General features: G+C 42.4%; 1 protein-coding gene across 5 annotated transcripts in view; it reads right to left on the bottom strand.

The window, feature by feature from the left end:
- Window positions 1-1,354: 1,354 nt before the first annotated feature.
- Window positions 1,355-19,814, bottom strand: part of slc45a1 (solute carrier family 45 member 1) — a 62,107-nt gene continuing 43,647 nt past the window's right edge. For 4 of the 5 annotated variants that reach the window (XM_043675933.2, XM_043675932.2, XM_043675931.2 and 1 more), the window contains exons 7-10: window positions 10,379-10,532; window positions 8,210-8,386; window positions 5,264-5,469; window positions 1,355-3,882 (exon numbers count right to left, since the gene is read on the bottom strand). In XM_043675933.2, coding sequence (XP_043531868.2) covers window positions 3,619-3,882; window positions 5,264-5,469; window positions 8,210-8,386; window positions 10,379-10,532 — 801 coding nt within the window. In that variant the 3' untranslated portion in view covers window positions 1,355-3,618. Of the gene's footprint in view, window positions 3,883-5,263; window positions 5,470-5,553; window positions 5,640-8,209; window positions 8,387-10,378; window positions 10,533-19,814 lie in introns of those variants that run through there. The other variant, XR_006309266.2, reaches the window with a different exon arrangement.

Here is a 19,814-nt window from a genome sequence, read left to right on the forward strand (position 1 = left end):
TTTACCATAATCTTACCTTAGTCTGGATTTATCAGTGAGCAAAGTAAGGAAGCTGGTCAGAAGCTGTGTCCTGCCCTTGTTCCCATGGGTAGGCATAAAACAAAGACCAAGGACATTCCCATAGGAAAGGGATCATCACCAGGTTTTCCAGGCATTGCATGGCTTGTAACACTGCAGTTCTTGTGCTACCTTTACAATAGCGTTCAAAAAAAAAAGATGCCTATGTATCATCCTTTGGAAGTAAGAGTATTATGGGATTTGGAGAAATATGTAATTGAAATTAAGTAAGGTTGCTGTAAGGACCAATAAAATTGACAGTAAGCAGCACAAACTTGCCCTCTTTTGGGGAGTTCCCAGTTTATTCTTATCAGATGCAACTTGTAAATACAACCAAGACTCAGATTGCCACCTGGGATTGAAGTCAAACCAAGAGAGTTAGGGGTTGAGATGAACTCAATGTGAAGTTCTTGAAACAAAAAAAATCAGCATTTGCTGTAAATCAGAAACACAAACAGAAATTACTGGCAAAACTCAGCAGGTCTGAGAGCATCTGTGTAGAGAAAGCAGAGTTAATCTTTTAGGGTCCAGTGACCCAAAGTTCTGAAGAAGGTCACTGTGGAGTTTGCACAATCTCCCCGTGTCTGTGTGGGTTTCCTCCGGGTGCTGCAGTTTCCTCCCATATCCAAAGATGTGCAGGTTAGGTGAATTGACCACACTAAGTTACCCATGGTGTTAAGGGATGTGTAGGTAAGGTGCATTAGTCAGGGGTAAATGTAGACTAATAGGGTAGGGGAATGGGTCTTGGTGGGTTACTCATCGGAGGGTCAGTGTGGACTTGTTGGGCCGAAGGGCCTGTTTCCACACTGTAGGGATTCTATGATTCTACCCAAAATGTTAACTCTACTTCCTCTCTACATATGCTGCTGAGTTTCTCCAGCAATTTTTGTCAGTCTGAGGTTGATGGTGAGAAAAAAGTGTATCTAGCGCCCTCCAGTGTACGACAACTGGAGATATTTAAAAGCATGTTCAAGTGCCTGCAATAATCTGTAAACACAAATCTTTTATAAAGAGAGCAAAGCTCCTTAGTATGATCCCAGGATGAAGTGACAATGATTCAGACTGTGGTGTGAAGCAGAATATTTCCATTGGGTCAGTATAAGAAACCAGTGAAAATCGGCTTAGTGGGCTAGTCAACCTGGAATGCTGACTAATTATGACATTAATTCAAAAGCAGTGAGAAAAATAATAGCAATGCAGTCAAGCTGAAGTCAGCCTACTCAACACAAACTAGAAATTGAACCTGAGGACTGGCTGGTTCATAGGGTTCAACAAAAGTAGATAAGAGAACAACAGCTTGCATAAGGCATTTTAATTCCTTTTTTTAAACTAAGGTACTTAGTGTATAATTCATATTCAAGTCAAACACCTTTTACAAGTGCATTTGGTTCCTATTTAACCGGTAGAGCAATGTTCATACATTTAATGACAGACCTTTCTCTCCCATTCAAAACGTGAGAGTTGATTTGGTAAATGGAGGTATTTTTGCTCTGCACAGGACAGTGTAGTTATTCCTAAAGTCCAGTGATTTTGATGCACCCACACAACTCAATTAAAATAATTCAGTGAGTTTCCCCATCATGGTTTCATATAGCATGTTTACCCATCAAGCTTTAGAGAAGGTGTATGTTATGTTCTCACTTGCCTTGCTGCCCAAAGAAACTCTATAGGGAGGCAATACATATTGGTATGCTTTGCAAACTCTGGATTAGTGGTGCTGGAAAAGCACAGCAATTCAGGCAGCATCCGAGGAGCAGTAAAATCGGGCAAAAGCCCTTCATCAGGAATTCAGGCAGAGTGCCTGAAAGGTGGAGAGATGGTCCCCATGCTTTGCAAACTGTGCAGCCTAGTATCTACTCACTGCAGCAGCAAAAGGGAAGTACATTCTGTGAACCCTGAGAGGGACTGAATATAACAATGCTAAATTAAAAGAAATACTTAAAATAACCAATCTGTATCAACCCTGTGAGTAACTGATGGGGCAATGGATTGGAAGCTGCAATCGTTGTCTAACCATGTTATAATCTCCTGGTACATACACAAGAAATCTTTGCCTATACATACATACAATAATATTTATGATGTGCTGTGAACGTACTTGCAGTAATGCTTCCTTATAAAGTTCAGGTAGCTAGTTTAAACATCAAAACTTTTTAATAATACCAGTAAGTGTGGAGATAAATCATGATGAGCATCTCTTACCTTCCCAGATTCATACTATGGGTTCTCTCCCATGCATCACTCAAATAGTCACTGCTTATGGTACTAAGTGTTTGGGGAGCAATGTGTGAGACAGCTGAGATTTTGACAAACTCCTTGGTCATACAAAACAGCATTGACTCGGTCTTCAACCAATGCCATATATGCACACTGACCAGTCTTCTGACAGCAGCTTCCAACTTGTAATTTTTACCAACCAGAAGGACAAAGGTAGCAAACGCAAGAGAACACTGCCATTTGTAATCTCCCACCGAGCCACACACCAACCTGACTTGGAACTATATTGCTGTTCCTTCACTGTCGCTGGATGAAAATCCTGGAACTCCCTCCCAACAGGTCTGGGACTTCTTACACCCATTGACTGCAGCAGTCCAAGAAGACAGTCACCACTTCCTTGTCAAGAATAATTAGGGATAAGCAATAAATGCCAGCCTAGTCAGCAAAGCCCACATTCCATGAAGGAATAAAACAGAAATTCACTGGATAGCTCATTAAGTGGCAAGGCTGATTTCCCTGACTCAGGGCACTGAGGCCATTTACAAATGCTGTTGCCACCCATTTGAGTTTGGTTAAGACTGAGGGAAGGCGAGAGATGCAATGTGGGATCCTCCTATTCCATGTGCTTGGGGTGAGTTACTGGATAGACTTTGAGTTTTCCACGATTGTTATTACGAAATTAGAGTTCAGTTTCACTGGGTGTTTCTCATGATTGAGAAAGGGAGATACACTGAGCCCTTACTCAGGCTAAAAAACATTCCCACCATGCACAAGCATTGGAGAAAACTGTGAGCTGGAATTTTCTGAGGGACATTAATGATATGTGTGGTACCTTGCCCCACCAATGACTCACTGTATTCTTCTTGTTGGGAACTTTTGAACCACTTTTGAACTCTACCAAAACCACAGGATCTTCCATAGTGATCAGCAGGAGAAAAGTCTTTAAGGGCTGGAATTGAAACAGACATATATTGCCATCTCAATTCTTGGTTGGTTGCGTGTTGCAAGCAAGGCTTTCCTAGATGACCAATATGTGGTTGAGGCTTCCCATTAGGTGTCAGTCACCTGTCTGAATGGAGTAGAACCGGATCACTTGCAAACCATGCATTTTACTTGCTCTAATTAACTAATCAAAATTTTTGTTATTTATATATATTTCTTTATATATTTATATTTGAGAGGTACCAGCACCAATTAAAAAAAAGAGGAATTAATCTTCATCGTTTCTGTTCCTGTTTCAATAATGATGACTCGATGTTGTGGGATCTCGGGGAAAGTGCAAATGTCCAGTGGCTTATTCTAGGAGTTAGTTCCTTGAACAGATTCAAAGTGGAATTTGTTGAGTCAGACATTCATGAGGAGGGGAGTCTGCTCCTCACCATTATCATCGGGAGGGATGTCATAAATCACAAACAGAGAAGAGTACAAGCACCCGATGAAGGAGGTCAGGCTGGCAAAGTACATCACCCCATTGGCACTGCCCACAACTGATGTTAGTGGGCCCATCACTATGGAAACGATGATCTGTGCAAGGAAGTACTGGCAGCTCAGGAGTGAAATGTCCACACCCATCCCCCGCTTGGTCCCATTTGCATTCGGTCCTACAAACTAGATAATAATAATATCAGCTGTTATACTGTATGTTCAAGAAAGAAATGTATACATGTTAGTGTCATTACAGTACATTGATGGTACAACTCACCAAACAAGAGGCCTTGATAACTTTTAAATACTCCAGTTCTGTACAGCATCCTGAAGGTGACTTAAACACTTCATGTTGGAAGATGCTGGGGAGGTTTCTCATGAGCTGAAGGGCAGTGAGCAGGTCTGTAATTTCCTGCTGTTGGCCATTTGGGGAAGGTTAGGTCAGGGTTGATACTATCCACAGGCAAAGAAGAGGTAACACCAATTATAGATCAATTAAGGCAATGGGTAAGAGCCCAATTTAAATTTTCTAGTCAGCCACTGGATTCCTGTGATGTTGGGAGCACAGCAGCTGCATGGAGGTGACCCCTTGATAGCTAACTGGAGATGGGGACCAACTCAGAGTTCCTCCTCAGGCTTATCTGGCCACAGTTGTAGCTACTGAAAGTCCTGTGTAGAAGGTGGGGTGGAGAGTTCTCCTCCATGAAGGTGGCAAAACAGATGATGAAGAAGATTGGACTGAGGCACTCTGTCTACCTTAACTCCAGGCAGGCTGCAGCTAGTTCCTTGTTGATAGACTCCCTATTGGCACATGTATTCTGATCATTAATAGTTAAAGCAAAATCAAGGTTAACTGTTCCCAATCAGCAATTGACATCAATGTCAAAGTCCTAACTCAAATTGTAACATCAAGGACTGGTCCAACAGGACTTGGATACCAAAGAAATCCCTTTCCATTCTCCCATCAAACTTATCGAAGACATTAGATTAGATTAGATTACATTACATTACAGTGTGGAAACAGGCCCTTCGGCCCAACAAGTCCACACCGACCCGCCGAAGCGAAACCCACCCATACCCCTACATTTACCCCTTACCTAACACTACGGGCAATTTAGCATGGCCAATTCACCTGGCCCTGCACATCTTTGGACTGTGGGAGGAAACCGGAGCACCCGGAGGAAACCCACGCAGACACGGGGAGAACGTGCAAACTCCACACAGTCATTGTGGAATTGAACCCGGGTCTCTGGCACTGTGAGGCAGCAGTGCTAACCACTGTGCCACCGTGCCACCCATATGTGGAATGGGCCAGATTTGGAGTAAAGCTGTATCTACACTGTCCCATCAATAACGAGGCAAGGAAGGAGAGAACCGGCCGCTTCTTCATTATCTTATAACTCTCAAATCCCAGTCTGAAACTACTCAAGAAAGTTGACCCTGAATTGACTTCAGTTTCCCTTTTCTCCAGAACGTCCCGCAAACTAAAAGTACTCAAAATACCAGTTGAATGATTAGTGTATAGTTTGTATTATTTGAATATACACTTTTTATGTGGTTATACCTTTTTACTCTGGTAGTATTCACACAGCAGCGAGTAGGGTAGAGTGCAAAGTGAAGAAAACAGCACTCCATATGTGACACAGAGCGATAAAAGAACATAGCTGTTCCTGGACAGGGTGGCAATGCCAGTGCCAATTCCAAAGGATAAATAGCCAAAGAAGTAGAGAGTTCGGATACTGAAGTATTCCTCCAGCTTCTCCAGGAGTGCTGTAGAAAATAAAATAAACAAGTGATAGAACACCAGCCACTTAGTTACTAGTGGCCATGGTTTGATGCACAGAGATGTCATACTTGGATGGTGGTTTATTGGTTGTTAGATGCAGGGTGCACTGTGTCAGATGATCATGCATTAGCAAAACACTGCAAGAGTTGGAAATCTGAAATAAAAACAGAAAATGCTGAAAATATTTGTCAATAAGCATTTGAATGGAGAGAACCACAGTTACTTCTCATATAAATTATAATTTCTAAGATGATACCATCATAGATTGTTGGGTTTGGGTCATGAGATATTGGGTAATGTAATTTTGCAGTGTATTGGGTAATGGGTGGAGTAGTAGGTGTCGGGATGTGGGTGTTGGATGTTGGGATTCGGGTGTTGGATGTTGGGATATGGGTGTTGGGTGGCAGGTGGTGGCTGTTGGGATATGGGTGTTGAGTGGCAGGTGGTGGCCTTTGGTGAGTGTTGGTATATGGGTGTTGGGTGGTGGGTATTGGTGTTTGGTGTTGAGTGGTGGGTGATGTGCGGTAGGTATTGGCTGGCAGGTACTGGGATGCAGGTGGCAGGTGTTTGGTGGTGGGGGGTGGGTGGTGGGTGTTGGGTGGCAGGTATTGGGGGTTAGGTTGTGGTTGGCTGTGTAGGGGAAGGATCAGTGAGTGGGGTAGCAATGGTTTAGGCTATGGCTGTTCAATGGTGGTATGTTTGAGTGGTTGACTGGCTGGTGATCGTAAACGTTATCCACACTGGGTATCAATTTCACCAAATTAGTTACTGGAAAACTCAGTAACTAACCTTGTTATCAAATTCTTAATGTTGGCAGCTGTTCTTTAAGTTCACGGAAATATATGTAGAGGATACTTAGTAGTAACTGGGGCTATTAATGATTTTCATTTGGTAATTGAGGGTAGATGTAGTGAATCCTCAGTGGTTAACTGGGGTATAAAGGTAGCTTCCTAATGAGTGACTGAAAATACGATATGAATAGACAATACTTTATTCAAAAAAAAGTTTGAATTGTTTTTTTTTGAAGAATGGCATTCAGGTTTTGTTTCACATTCTGAAGAAAAACATTATAAAAAGATTGTGGCTCAATTTTCCAGATATTCAGATCCTGTTTTTTGTTGTGATGAGTTCTGCAGTTAACTGTGTTTCACAATCTCTCTACGAAGGCAGAGATCTAGGGTGTGACTATCCAATTAAGAATTCCCCTAGCCTCAGAGGTGCCCCTGCAACTTGCATACATCAACAGGAACAAAACTAAATTAGAAAACTGTTGAAAATCTAAAACATAATCTTAAAATTGGGCAATTCACTGCAGTTCCACATGCAGCTAAAAGAGGAAAGACAAGTTTATTCATGCTGCATAGAGACCTTTATCTTAGAAAATACCTAGCTTTCCAGATTTCAGCTTCCATCTTCCGAGCCCAGATTTTCTTTTATTTTGCTTTTATACAGAAACCTCAGAGAAGAAACAAATCCACATTTACAGTAAAGATCAACTTCTCACTGAGCCAAACAGGTCACCCTCCATGGGTGACATTGGCGGCACGGTGGCACAGTGGTTAGCACTGCTGCTTCACAATGCCAGAGACCAGGGTTCAATTCCCGCCTCAGGTGACTGACTGTGTAGAGTTTGCACATTCTCCCCGTGTCTGCGTGGGTTTCCTCTGGGTGCTCCGGTTTCCTCCCACAGTCCAAAGATGTGCAGGTCACATGAATTGGCCATGCTAAATTGCCCGTAGTGTTAGGTAAGGGGTAAACGTATGGGTGGGTTATGCTTCGGCGGGTCGGTGTGGACTTGTTGGGCCGAAGGGCCTCTTTCCACACTGTAATGTAATCTAATTGCCTCCCTGCCCAGTGAACATGGCCACCCATCCCACAGCATCGGTGCTCATAGATTTTGATGTTTTACCAAAAAAATGCAAAATGAGCCCGGATACACATCCTTGCAAATTCCTTATATGATTATTACATAGAATTCACAGCTCCAAAACTGACCATTTGGCCCATCTGTTTTATGGTTCATGCTCCATTTTACTTCAACTAATCCTCTCAGCATAACCTCCTTCTGTTATGTAAGCTTATTGCATAATTTTGCTTTCAAACAGTTTTCTATACTATGAGTCTCAGAGTCCTGATTCCTTACTGTGTAACCAAATCACATTACTAAATGTGATTATTAAATTCAGTGCCCCAGATTTGATCACTGTAAGTTTCCCATTTGTGACAGGTGAATCGATCCGTGATTCTTGTTCTCACTCACTGAATCATAATCTTGACCTTGACCTTCAGGTAAGGCTCACATGCACACCTTTTAATGACTGGTATAACTGCTCTTTCACTGTATGCTGTTCCGATTCACAATCCACATTGGTTCGTTTCCCGTGGAAATCTGGAAATGGCAGTCAGGAGCATGAACACAGACTGTAATTAAATATTTTGAAAAGGACCTTCTGATCATGGTGTAACATGTCTAGTCATTGCATTTTGCTATAGAAGATCTGTCATTAAATTGTGGTCTAGCAACTTAATTTGTCTTATGTTATGCAATAGAGATTTTGTACATGGACATTTTACCTGTATTCAAATATTGCAAACTCTGGAAAAATATTTAATACACTTAGGACTCATGGTATCAATATCAAAACAGCAGGAAGTATGAAGTGTGGCAAGAGGAATCTCGCGCAATTGAGATGCATACACATGCCAGGAGATCGAGTTCCCTACCTGAGTAAAAAGCAGCACTGAATGCGTAGATGCACATACCCCAGCAGCCCACACTCACTCCTGCGTTATATTTCTGAAATGCTTCTGAGTCATAAGGGGCCTTGGGGTCACCTCCATACACCACCTCCCCCATGAAGTCAGTGTAAAACAGCAGCATGCCTTCAAAGGAGAGCCAGCCTGCACGGACAGAGTACATGGCAGTAACAGACACAAGCACGAATAGGACAAGGAGACCAGTCAATATTATAGAAAGCCATTCAGTCCTTTGGACCAACTTGAAAGGACTATCTAATTAGTTTTGCTCCCCTACTCCTATTCCACATTCTTTTTTAAAAGTGGAATCTGATTCCACCTCAAAAACTTACAGTATTGAAATATGATTCATTAACCATTTAAATATGAGGCAGCAACTTATTCTATAAATTCAGAGTTGTCTCATAGTATTTTTATGTTTGCAATCAGTGGTCAATGGTAATGAATATGGGAATATTATCTCAAACAACAGTGCCCCTGAAATAGCTGCTTGGAGGCCAGCATCCTGTCACCAAGTCACCTTTATTTATATGTGCACAGTACATGGGCTCAGTCAGCTCAGAGCCAGCCCTTGGCATGAGGAAAATCGGAGACTTCTCTTTACTTTTTAAAATATTTTTTGAACAACATTTGCATTAAATTTTATTCATGTTCCACACCAGGAAGAAAGGAAACACCCGAGCAGCCAGTGACAAGTAGTGCCCTTCTCATTAAAGGACAATGCTGCGTGATCATAAAGTGAGAGGGGAGGGGAGGGACTAAATCAAAATAGAGTTGGAGGGGGAGATAAAACACCTCACATCCTGTGGTGCCCACCTCTCCCTGAAAACCTCGAGGGTGTTGGGAGACACCGTGTGCTCCTTCTCCAGGGACACCTGGGCACAGACATAACCACAAAAGAGGGGCAGGCAATCGACCATAATGACCCCCTCCAAGGCCCGCTGCCTGGACCTGAGACTCCTCTTTCTATCTGTCAACCAGGCTGTCTGATTGTCTAGGTTAAAAATCCCAAGTTCATAGTCAATGAGATCCACTTGGCCCTCATTCCAATCACTACAGACCCCTTCACAGAAAAGAGATTCACGTCCCAATATTACGCTCCTGTTGTGCAATCACACAGCACAGCATATTCACAGAGTAGGACATGGGAATGGGAACTAGGCAGCAGTGGTACAGGTTGTTGGTGCTGGTGACTTCGGATTTAGAGCAGTGTCTTTGGTAAGATTACATCAAAAATAACACCACACCGGGTTACAGTCCAACAGGTTTATTTGAAATCCCAAGCTTTCGGAGCCCTGCTCCATCTTCGGGTAGATAGTGCTACCTTAAGAAGGAACGGAGCTCTGAAAGCTTGTGGTTTCAAATAAACTTGTTGGACTATAACCTGGTATGGTGTGCTTTTTGACTTTTTCCACCCCAATCCAACACTGGCACTTCCACATAATAACTTTGGAAAGATTGTCTAGGGCCAGGTGACACCTGGTGGCGATGCTTTAGAATTACAGTTAACCTCGGACAAATGAAAGAAAGATATAAAAACAGAAATTGCAGGATTCTGAGGAGGGATCCGAAATGTTAACTCTGATTTCTCTTCACAGATGCTGCCAAAAATGCTGAGCTTTTTGAGCAATTTCTGTTTATGTTTCTGATTTCCAGCATCCGCATTTCTTTCAGTTTCTATTTTGAAAGAAAGATACATTCTTTTCTGCATACTGACCTTTACAGAGACTGTGACTTCATGTTAACAGTGCAGGGGAAGGAGGGAAACATTGCTAGAGATGCTCTGCAATGATCAGAAAGACAAATTTGAAATAAGATGAAAGCTGTCTCAATAAACAGGACAATGGAAGTGAGGCATTGGAGAAGGATGATGTGGTCCATCCATGTCCAAGATTACAAACAGGTTGAGAATGGTGTGAAGGGATAATGCACCATGGTCACAGTCATAGAGAATGTCATTTGTGATTTTGGGCAGAATTAACTCAGTGCTGCTGGAGAGGTCACATCATTGCTGTCTCAGTGGGATGCACCTGATACCTGTCCTATGTCCCATTTCATGCCCATATCCATCTTCCTGGTTCGATATTTACCAGCCTGACATTCAATGGCTACTGAATAGAAAATGAAGCACTGTACCTAAGAAGTGATTGACACACAGATTCCGCAATGGTTTCGGCATGTGACAGATTGATGAGAACAAGAAAGATATGGAGAGAGACCTTTCCGATAATTCCCCTGATCCATTCAAGTCAGTTTCATATTTCACTCCATTCAGCAAAATATTCGCAACCTGCAACAATATTAAGTTACAATCTGAGCACATCAATATCACTTCACAGCCTGTCAGTTCATTCTGCATCTCTGTGCCTTCTTAATTTTCTCCCAATGTCTCCTGAATATGCTGACTCCCACTGAAGGACCCATCATTGACTCAGCTTTTAGAAGTCTTACCTGAGACAAGAGTTGTGGGTTCAAATTCCACTCCAGAACTGAAGCGCAACAATCTAGGCTGATATTCCAGTGCAGCTCTGGGAGAGCGTTGCATTGTCAGAGATATTGTATTTCAGACTCTAACCATTACAATCTTAGTTTGCATATTTGTAACTGTATGCAAATGTATTGAAAAAGTAAATATCAGTACAAAAGAAATACTGTGTGTGAATTCAGCATGGTATACTAATTGGTAATGGGATTCAGGGTGAGGTTGCCAGTTGGACATAGTAGTGGCTTTACAGAGGGAGACAGAGGGTGGTGGTGGAGGGTTGTCTTTTGGACTGGAGGCCTGTGGCCAGCCGTGTTCCACAGGGATTAGTGCTGAGTCCACTTTTGTTTTTCATTTATAAATTGTTTTGGATGAGAATATAGGAGGCATGATTAGTAAGTTTGCAGATGACATCAAAATTGGTGGTGTGTGGATAGTGAAAAAGGTTATCTAAGATTATAAAGAGATCTTTATCAATTGGGTCAATGGGTTGAGGAGTGGCAGATGGAGTTTAATTTGGGTTATATTTTGGTAAAACATGCAAGAGCAGGACTTATACAATTAATGACTGGGCCCTGTGCACAGTTTAAAAATGTGTTGCTGGAAAAGCGCAGCAGGTCAGGCAGCATCCAAGGAGAAGGAGAATCGACGTTTCTTCAGGGCTTATGCCTGAAATGTCGATTCTCCTTCTCCTTGGATACTGCCTGACCTGCTGCGCTTTTCCAGCAACACATTTTTAAGCTCTGATCTCCAGCATCTGCAGTCCTCACTTTCTCCCTGTGCACAGTTGTAGAACAGAGAGACCTAGGGGTTCAGGTACATAGTTCTTTGAAATTTGCATCACAGGGTGATTAAGAAGACATTTAGCACACTTGCCTTCATTGCTCAGATGTTTGAGTATAGGAGTTGGTATGCCATATTGAGATTGTAAAGGATTGGACAGGCTTCTTCTGGAGTATTGTGTGCAGTTCTGGTCTACCTGTTATAGAAAGGATATTATTAAACTAGAGAGAGTTCAGAAAAGATTTACCAGGATAGTGCCAGGAATGGAGGGTTTGAAGTATAAAGATAGACTGGAAAGGCTGGGACTTTTTTCACTGGGGCGTAGGAGGTTGAGGGATGACCTTATTGAGGTTTATAAAATCTTGAGGGGTACAGATAAGGTGATAAGATGTGGGAATTCAAAACTAGGAGGAATATTTTTCAGGTGAAAGGAGAAAGATTTAAAAAGGACATGAGGGCAGCCTTTTTACACAGAGGGTGGATCATGCATATAATGAACTGCCAGAGAAAGTGGAGGATGCAGGTACAGTTACAACATTTAAAAGATATTTGGATAAGTACATGGATAGGAAAGGTTTGAAGAGTTATGGGCCAAATGTCCGGAAGTGGGACAAGTTTAGTTTGGATACATGGTTGGTATGGATTAGTTGGACTGAAGGGTCTGATTCCATGCTGTATGACTCAGTAACTCTATGACTGTATGAATATTATTGATTAGAAGCTAATACCAGATGGTAGGGACCAATTAAAGATTGATTATGTACCCTGGTAACTGGTTCAAATGATTTGTAATGGATGGGACTAATGAACTCCTTCGGGTCTAAAAAAAAGATGAATAAGGCTCTTATGGCAAAATGGTAGTGTCCTTAACTCAGGACCTGCTTTAGAGATATGTCAAAGCATATATAAACAGGTTTCTATAAAGATATCAATATGAAATTATGTTCCGATGTGGTAATGTGTCAAAGTGGTTTAAAGTGCTGGCTTTAGGTGCCAGTCTCTGAATTGATGTGAGTTTGAGGTACATTGCTGTCTGATTTTTCCAGCGTTTTGTTTCACAGGGATAGTGCTCCCCATTCTAGGCCTGAGGGTCTGGGTTCATATCCCAATTACCCTGGAGATGTATTATAATGGGTTCATTAAAAATGTATTTTTCTAAGAAATAATGTCAAAACCATGTTGAATGCAGGTGGAGAGAAGAAGGATTGAAAGTGGAGGGTGACACCGTGGCTCAGTAGTTAGCAGTGCTGTCTCACGGTGCCAGGGACCTGGGTTCAGTTCCAGCTTTGCTGAATATCTGTGTGGAGTTTGCATGTTCTACCTGTGTCTGTGTGGGTTTCCTCGCACCATCCAAAGATGTGCCGGTTAGGTGGATTGGCCATGTTAAATTGTCCCTTAATGTGCAGACTAGGTGGGTTAACTATATACATGTGGGTTGTGGAGATAGGGTGGAATGCTTTTTGGCTGGTTGGTGCAGAATCAATGGGGCAAGTGGCCTCTATCTGCATTAGAGTCATAGAGATGTACAGCACGGACATTGTAGAGATTCTATGATTTTCACTACCCAAGATCAGAGCTCTCAAAAATCTGATGAATTCACAGAACTTTGGGATGTCGACAGACAAATCCAATCTGAGATTTTGCACACTTTTTTGTCCTCAGCTAAAAGAGGAAGTATAATCTGTCAAACTGTGTTAATTATTGCTTAGTTTGTTGGGTCATATTTTATACTGAATAAATCCTTCCACTTTGCTACAATTTTGATGGTCACGTCATTGACCTATTTATCATGTTTGAAATCCTTACAAGTAACTGTGTTTCAAAAATACTTCATTATTGTAATCTGATTTAGGATCTTCAGTGGTTGTGAAAGGTGCAAATTGGGCCAGAAGGTCCAGGTTCAAGTTTCACCTCAGGATGTGATGCACAAAGGTGTGTCATAAAATGTCCAATCAGGTTGCTTTTAACAGCGTTCTTCATTCTTCTGAATGTCCCAGTACTCACTGTCATGAGATTGTCATAGGATATTATTAAGCTGGAGAAGGTTCAGAAGAGATTTACCAGGATGTTGCTGGTTTGAGATAAAGGCTGGATAGGCTAGGACTTCTTTCACTGGAGCACAGGAGGTTCATAGGCGACCTGATAGAAGTTTATAAAATACTGAGAGATATAGATAGTTAATGATAGTTGTCTTTTTCCTAGAATGGAGGACTTTGAGACTATGGGGGACATTTTTCAGGTGAGAAGAGAGAGATTTTAAAAAAGAAATAAGAGGCAAATGTAGTACACAGAGGGTGATTCACATGTGGAATGAACTTCCTGAGAATGTGGTGGATGCGGGTACAATTTCAACATTTAAAGGACATTTGGATAGATACGTGAATAGGAAGGGTTTGCAGGGATATGGGCCAGATGCAAGCAGTGGGATTAGTTTAGTTTTGGATTATGTTCAGCATGGACTGGTTGGACTGAAAGGTTTGTTTCTGTGCTGTGTGACTGTATACCCCCACATACCTGCCTACTCAGAATCCCGAAATTGTTTCTTCCTCTAGACACACATCTACAGTAAATGTCTCCTGAGCCTATTTACACAGTACTCCACTGTTAATCTATTTCAAAACTTCTTAATCAACTTTTGCTTAAAAACATCTTCCCTCTTGGTCGTAATTTTAATTCCAGTCCTGTAGAATTTGAGCCCCTATTTACGGAGAACAATTTTCCTGCGAAGAAATGTTTGAAGCTAGTGTAAAATCAACCACTGCCATGGCAGATCCAGCACTGGCTAGAATCACAACAATTTACACCAATGCTGTACCATCCATGCTTCTTCTCCCAGTTAGCAACATGGCGTTTTTCTGTTTCTGTGGTTCTTGGGATTAAGACTAATAATTTTGCAGTGATTCATCATGAATTTTAAACCAACCTTGCTCTAGCTCTACACAATACTGACACCATATTTAATGTGGTCTCAAACGTTTCTGAACCTTATCAGCTTTGCAAAGTGACAGACACATGTACCTCTATTTGATAAAAGGCTGGAGATTGCTGATCTGGGTACTTTTCACATTGTCGGGTTGGTGATCAAACTGCCGCAGACTCCAGTCTTGGCATAGCGCCAGCAATAGATAGTAGAACAATAAGAAGCTGAGCACTTAGTTAATGCATGAATCATATGTAAGGATTATTGTGCACTGGGGCCTCAGTGATCTGAAAAGCACTTAAAGCTGTTGCATATCTAAGGATCTCCAGCCCAGTTTGTGGACATTTTTTGATGATATAATTCTCCATTACTTCATTCAGCTGCTGAAACAGTCAGTGTCAATCTGTCCTTTATGGCCTATTACATCCATGTAGGGGAGGCAGTGACCTAATGATGTTATTGCTGGACTATTAATCCAAAGATCCAGATAACATCCTGGGAAACCAGGTTTGAATCCTGCCTTGGCAGATGGTGGATTTTGAATTCAGTAAACATCTGGAATGACGACCATTAATTCATTATCAGGAAAAACCCATCTTGTTCACTAATATTCTTTAGGGAAGGAAACTGCCACCCTTACTTGGTCCGGCCTACATGTGATTCCAAACACAGTAATGTGGTTGACTCTTAACTGCCCTCCAGGCAGTTAGGGATATGCAATAAATGCTGGTCTAGCTAGCAACACCCTAATTCTGTGAATGAAGTTTAAAAAAAGTTCCAACCTGATGTTCAAACACAGATACTCCCAGCATAAGTCACTAGAGTATGAGATGGCTCTGAAAGCCTGACTGGGGCCATGTTACCCTCCAAAACCTGGTTAAAAAAAGGTAATAAAAAGTGCAAATGCTTTCAGCCCAGATGGCCACTTTCCATCGTCAGACCCCACTGTGTGACAGTTACACAAGCCACCTCCTGGATGGTATGCTCTGCTAATGTATTTCTTCTGCCTTTTGCACAGCCTTAATAACATGCAGCTCCTGTTAGTAGACCTGAGTGGTCACCATAATGCTTTGTGAAGCTGTCTGTCTTTTATCAGAAACAGAGCAAGAGAGGGCTGGAACTGCTGATGTGACCAGAGTGTGTGTTGGAGAAGCAGGTGACACAGTGGTTAGCACTACTGCCTCATAGCGCCATAGACCCAGGTTCAATTCCCGCCTCAGGCGACTGACTGTGTGGAGTTTGCACATTCTCCCTGTGTCTGCGTGGGTTTCCTCCAGGTGCTTTGGTTTCCTCCCACAGTCCAAAAATGTGCAGGTTAGGTGAATTGGCCACGCTAAATTGCCCATGGTGTTAGGTGAAGGGGTAAATGTAGGGGAATGGGTGAGTTGCACTTCGGCAGGTCGGTATGGACTTGTTGGGCCAAAGGGCCTGTTTCCACACTGTAATTAATCTAATTTAATAAAAAGAAATTAAGTCTTGCGCATCTGTGGATGTCCAGCTCATGACTAAGCCATGCAGAATGTGAAAAACATGGTACATGGCCCCAGCTGTACTGTTAAAGCAGTTCAAAAGGGTGGTGGACTCTCATCTGAACTGGCCCTGGTTCAGATGTAAATTCACATTGGGTCCTAAGTTCTAAAACCTTTCTTGGGAACTCCAGCCTGGTAATTTTGGTGTGTAGCAAAAACTTCTTCTGTGTCATTCAATTCCTCATGGAGGTGTTTCCTAAATGTGCTGTTGCACATCCTGTGCTACATTATATAGTCATACAGCATGGAAATAGACCCTTCGGTCCAACTAGTCCACACCAACCATCTTCCCAAACTAAACCAGCCCCACTTGCCTGCGTTTGGCCTGCATCTCTCCAAATCTTTCCTATAAATGTATTTATTCAAATGTCTTTTAAATGTACCTGCATCCACCACTTCCTCTGGTAGTTCATTCCACACCCAAACCACCCTCTGTTTAAAAAGATTGCCCCTCATGTCCTTTTTAAAACTTTCTCCTCTCACCTCAAAAATATGCCCTTGAGATTTGAACTTCCCCACCAAATGGAAAAGACCATAGCGATTCACCTTATCTATGCTCCTCATAGAACACAGAACATTACAGCGCAGTACAGGTCCTTTGGCCCTCGATGTTGAACCAATCTGAAGCTTATCTATTCTACACTATTCCATTTTCATCCTTATGTTTATCCAATGACCATTTAAATACCCTTAAAGTTGGTAAGTCGACTGCTGTTGCAGGCAGTGCGACCCATGCCTCTGCTGCTCTCTGAGTAGAGAAACTACAGCATGACCTTGTGGCTCCAAAACTCAATCCCTCTACCAGTAAAAGGTAACATGACATATGCCTTCTTAATAACCCTATCAACCTGAGTGGCAACTTTCAGGGATCTGTGTACATGGACACCAAGATCTCTCTGCTCACCTACACTACCAAGAATCTTACCATTCTCCCAGTACTCTGTATTCCTGTTGCTCCTTCCAAAGTGAATCACCTCACACTTTTCTGCATTAAACTCCATTTGCCACCTCTCACCCCAGCTCTACAGCTTATTTATGTACCTCTGTAACCTGCAACACTCTTCAGCACTATCCACAACTCCACCAACCTTAGTGTCATCCGCAAATTTACTGTACCATCCTTCTACAACCTCATCTAGGTTATTTATTGAAATGACAAACAGCAGTGGCCCCAAAACAGATCCTTGCGATACACCATGTGTAACTGAACTTCAGGATGAACATATCCCAGCAACGACCACCCTCTGTCTTCTTACAGCCAACCAGTTTCTGATCCAAACTGCTAAATCACCCTCAATCCCATGCCTCTGTATTTTGTGCAATAGCCTACCGTAGGGAACCTTATCAAATGCCTCACTGAAATTCATTTACACCACATCAACCACTTTACCCTCATCCACTTGTTTCATCATCTCAAAGAACTCAATAAGGTTTGTGAGGCACAACTTACCCTTCACAAAACCATGTTGACTATCCCTAATCAAATTATTCCTCTCTAGGTGATTATAAATCCTATCTCTTATAACATTTTCCAATACTTTACCCATAACCGAAGTAGGGCTCACTGGTCTATAATTAACAGGGTTATCTCTACTCCCCTTCTTGAACAAGGGGACGACATTTGCTATCCTCCAATCTTGTAAACAATGATAACATAAAGATCAAAGTGAAAGACTCTGCAATCTCCTCCTTGGCTTCTCAGAGAATCCAAGGATAAATCCAATCCGGCCCTGGGGACTTATCGATTTTCACATTTTCCATAATTGCTAACACCTCCTCTTTGTGAACCTCAATCCCATCTAGCCTGTATCCCAGTATTCTCCTCAACAACACTATCTTTTTCCAGTGTGAATACTGACGAAAAATATTCATTTAGCACTTCACCTATTTATAGAGTCATAGAGTCAGAGAGATGTACAGCATGGAAACAGACCCTTCAGTCCAACCCGTCCATGCCGACCAGATATCACAATCCAATCTAGTCCCACCTGCCAGCACCCGGCCCATATCCCTCCAAACCCTTCCTATTCATATACCCATCCAAATGCCTCTTAAATGTTGCAATTGTACCAGCCTCCACCACTCCCTTTGGCAGCTCATTCCATGCCCATCAGGTCTCTTTTATATCTTTCCCCTCTCACCCTAAACCTATGCCCACTAGTTCTGGACTCCCCGACCCCAGGGAAAAGACTTCGCCTATTTACCCTATCCATGCCCCTCATAATTTTGTAAACCTCTATAAGGTCACCCCTCAGCCTCCGACGCTCCAGGAAAAACAGCCCCAGCCTGTTCAGCCTCTCCCTGTAGTTCAAATCCTCCAACCCTTGCAACATCCTTGTAAATCTTTTCTGAACCCTTACAAGTTTCACAACATCTTTCCAACAGGAAGGAGACCAGGACTCCACGCACAACTTCCCACTACTATCCTTGATTGGCCCTAATCTTTTTCTAGTCATTCTTTTATTCCTGATATACCTATAGAAAGCTTTAGGGTTTTCCTTGATCTTATCTGCCAATGACTTCTCATGTCCTCTCCTGGCTCTTCTTAGCTCTTTCTTTAGGTTTTTCCTGGCTAATTGGTAACTCACAAGTACTCTAACTGACCCTTCACGTCTCATCCTAACATAAGCCTTCTTCTTCCTCTTGACAAGAGATTCAACTTCTTTAGTAAACTAAGGTTCCTTCCCTCGACCACTTCCTCTCTGCCTGACAGGTACATACTTATCAAGGACATGAAGTAGCTGTTCCTTGAGTAAGCTCCACATTTCAATTGTGCCCATCCCCTGCAGTTTCCTTCCCCATCCTATGCATCCTAAATCTTGCCAAATTGCATCATAATTGCCTTTCCCCCAGCAATAACTTTTGCCCTGTATCATATACTTTCTATCGCTAAAGTAAACATAACCAAATTGTGGTCACTATCACCAAAGTGCTCACTTTCCTCCAAATCTAACACCTGACCAGGTTCATTACCCAGTACCAAATCCAATTTGGCCTCAACCCCTGTTGGCTTGTCTACATACTGTATCAGGAAACCATCCTGCAGACATTGGACAAATACTGATCCACCTAAAGTACTCAAACTATAGTATTTCCAGTTAATATTTGGAAAGTTGAAGTCTCCCATAACAACTACCCTGTTACTCTTTGCTATCCTTTCCTCTACATCTCTGGAACTATTCGGAGGCCTATAGAAATCTCCCAAAGAAATCTCCTGAAGAAGGGCTAATGCCCGAAACGTCGATTCTCCTGTTCCCTAGATGCTGCCTGACCTGCTGCGCTTTTCCAGCAACACATTTCCATCTCTGATCTCCAGCATCTGCAGACCTCACTTTCTCCTATAGAAATCTCCCAACAGGGTTACCTCTTCTTTCCTGTTTCTAACCTCAGCCCATTCTACCTCAGTAGACAATTCCTCAAACTTTCTGCCACCTTAATACTGTCCTTGACTAACAATGCCACACTTCCCCCTCTTTTACCAACTTCTCTGTTCTTACTGAAACATCTAAATCCCTGAACCTGCAACAACCATTCCTGTCCCTGCTCTATCCATGTCTCTGAAATGGCCACAACATCGAAGCCCAGGTACCAACCCATGCTGCAAGCTCACCCACCTTATTCCAGATGCTCCTGGCGTTGAAGTAGATACACTTCAAACCACCTTCCTGGTTGCTGGTGAACTCTTGCAACCTTGAAACCTCATTTCTGACCTCACTACTTGCAACCCCCTGGACACGAACTACAATTTAGGTTCCCATCCCCCTGCTGAATTAGTTTAAACCCTCCCGAAGAGCATTAGCAAATTCCCCTCCCCCAGGATATTGGTACCCTTCTGGTTCAGGGGTAGACCATCCTGTT

The sequence above is a fragment of the Chiloscyllium plagiosum genome, unplaced genomic scaffold (genome assembly GCF_037043375.1).
Source record: "Chiloscyllium plagiosum isolate Xiang-an unplaced genomic scaffold, Cpla_swu_hap1 HiC_scaffold_37, whole genome shotgun sequence".
Lineage (NCBI taxonomy): Eukaryota > Metazoa > Chordata > Chondrichthyes > Orectolobiformes > Hemiscylliidae > Chiloscyllium > Chiloscyllium plagiosum.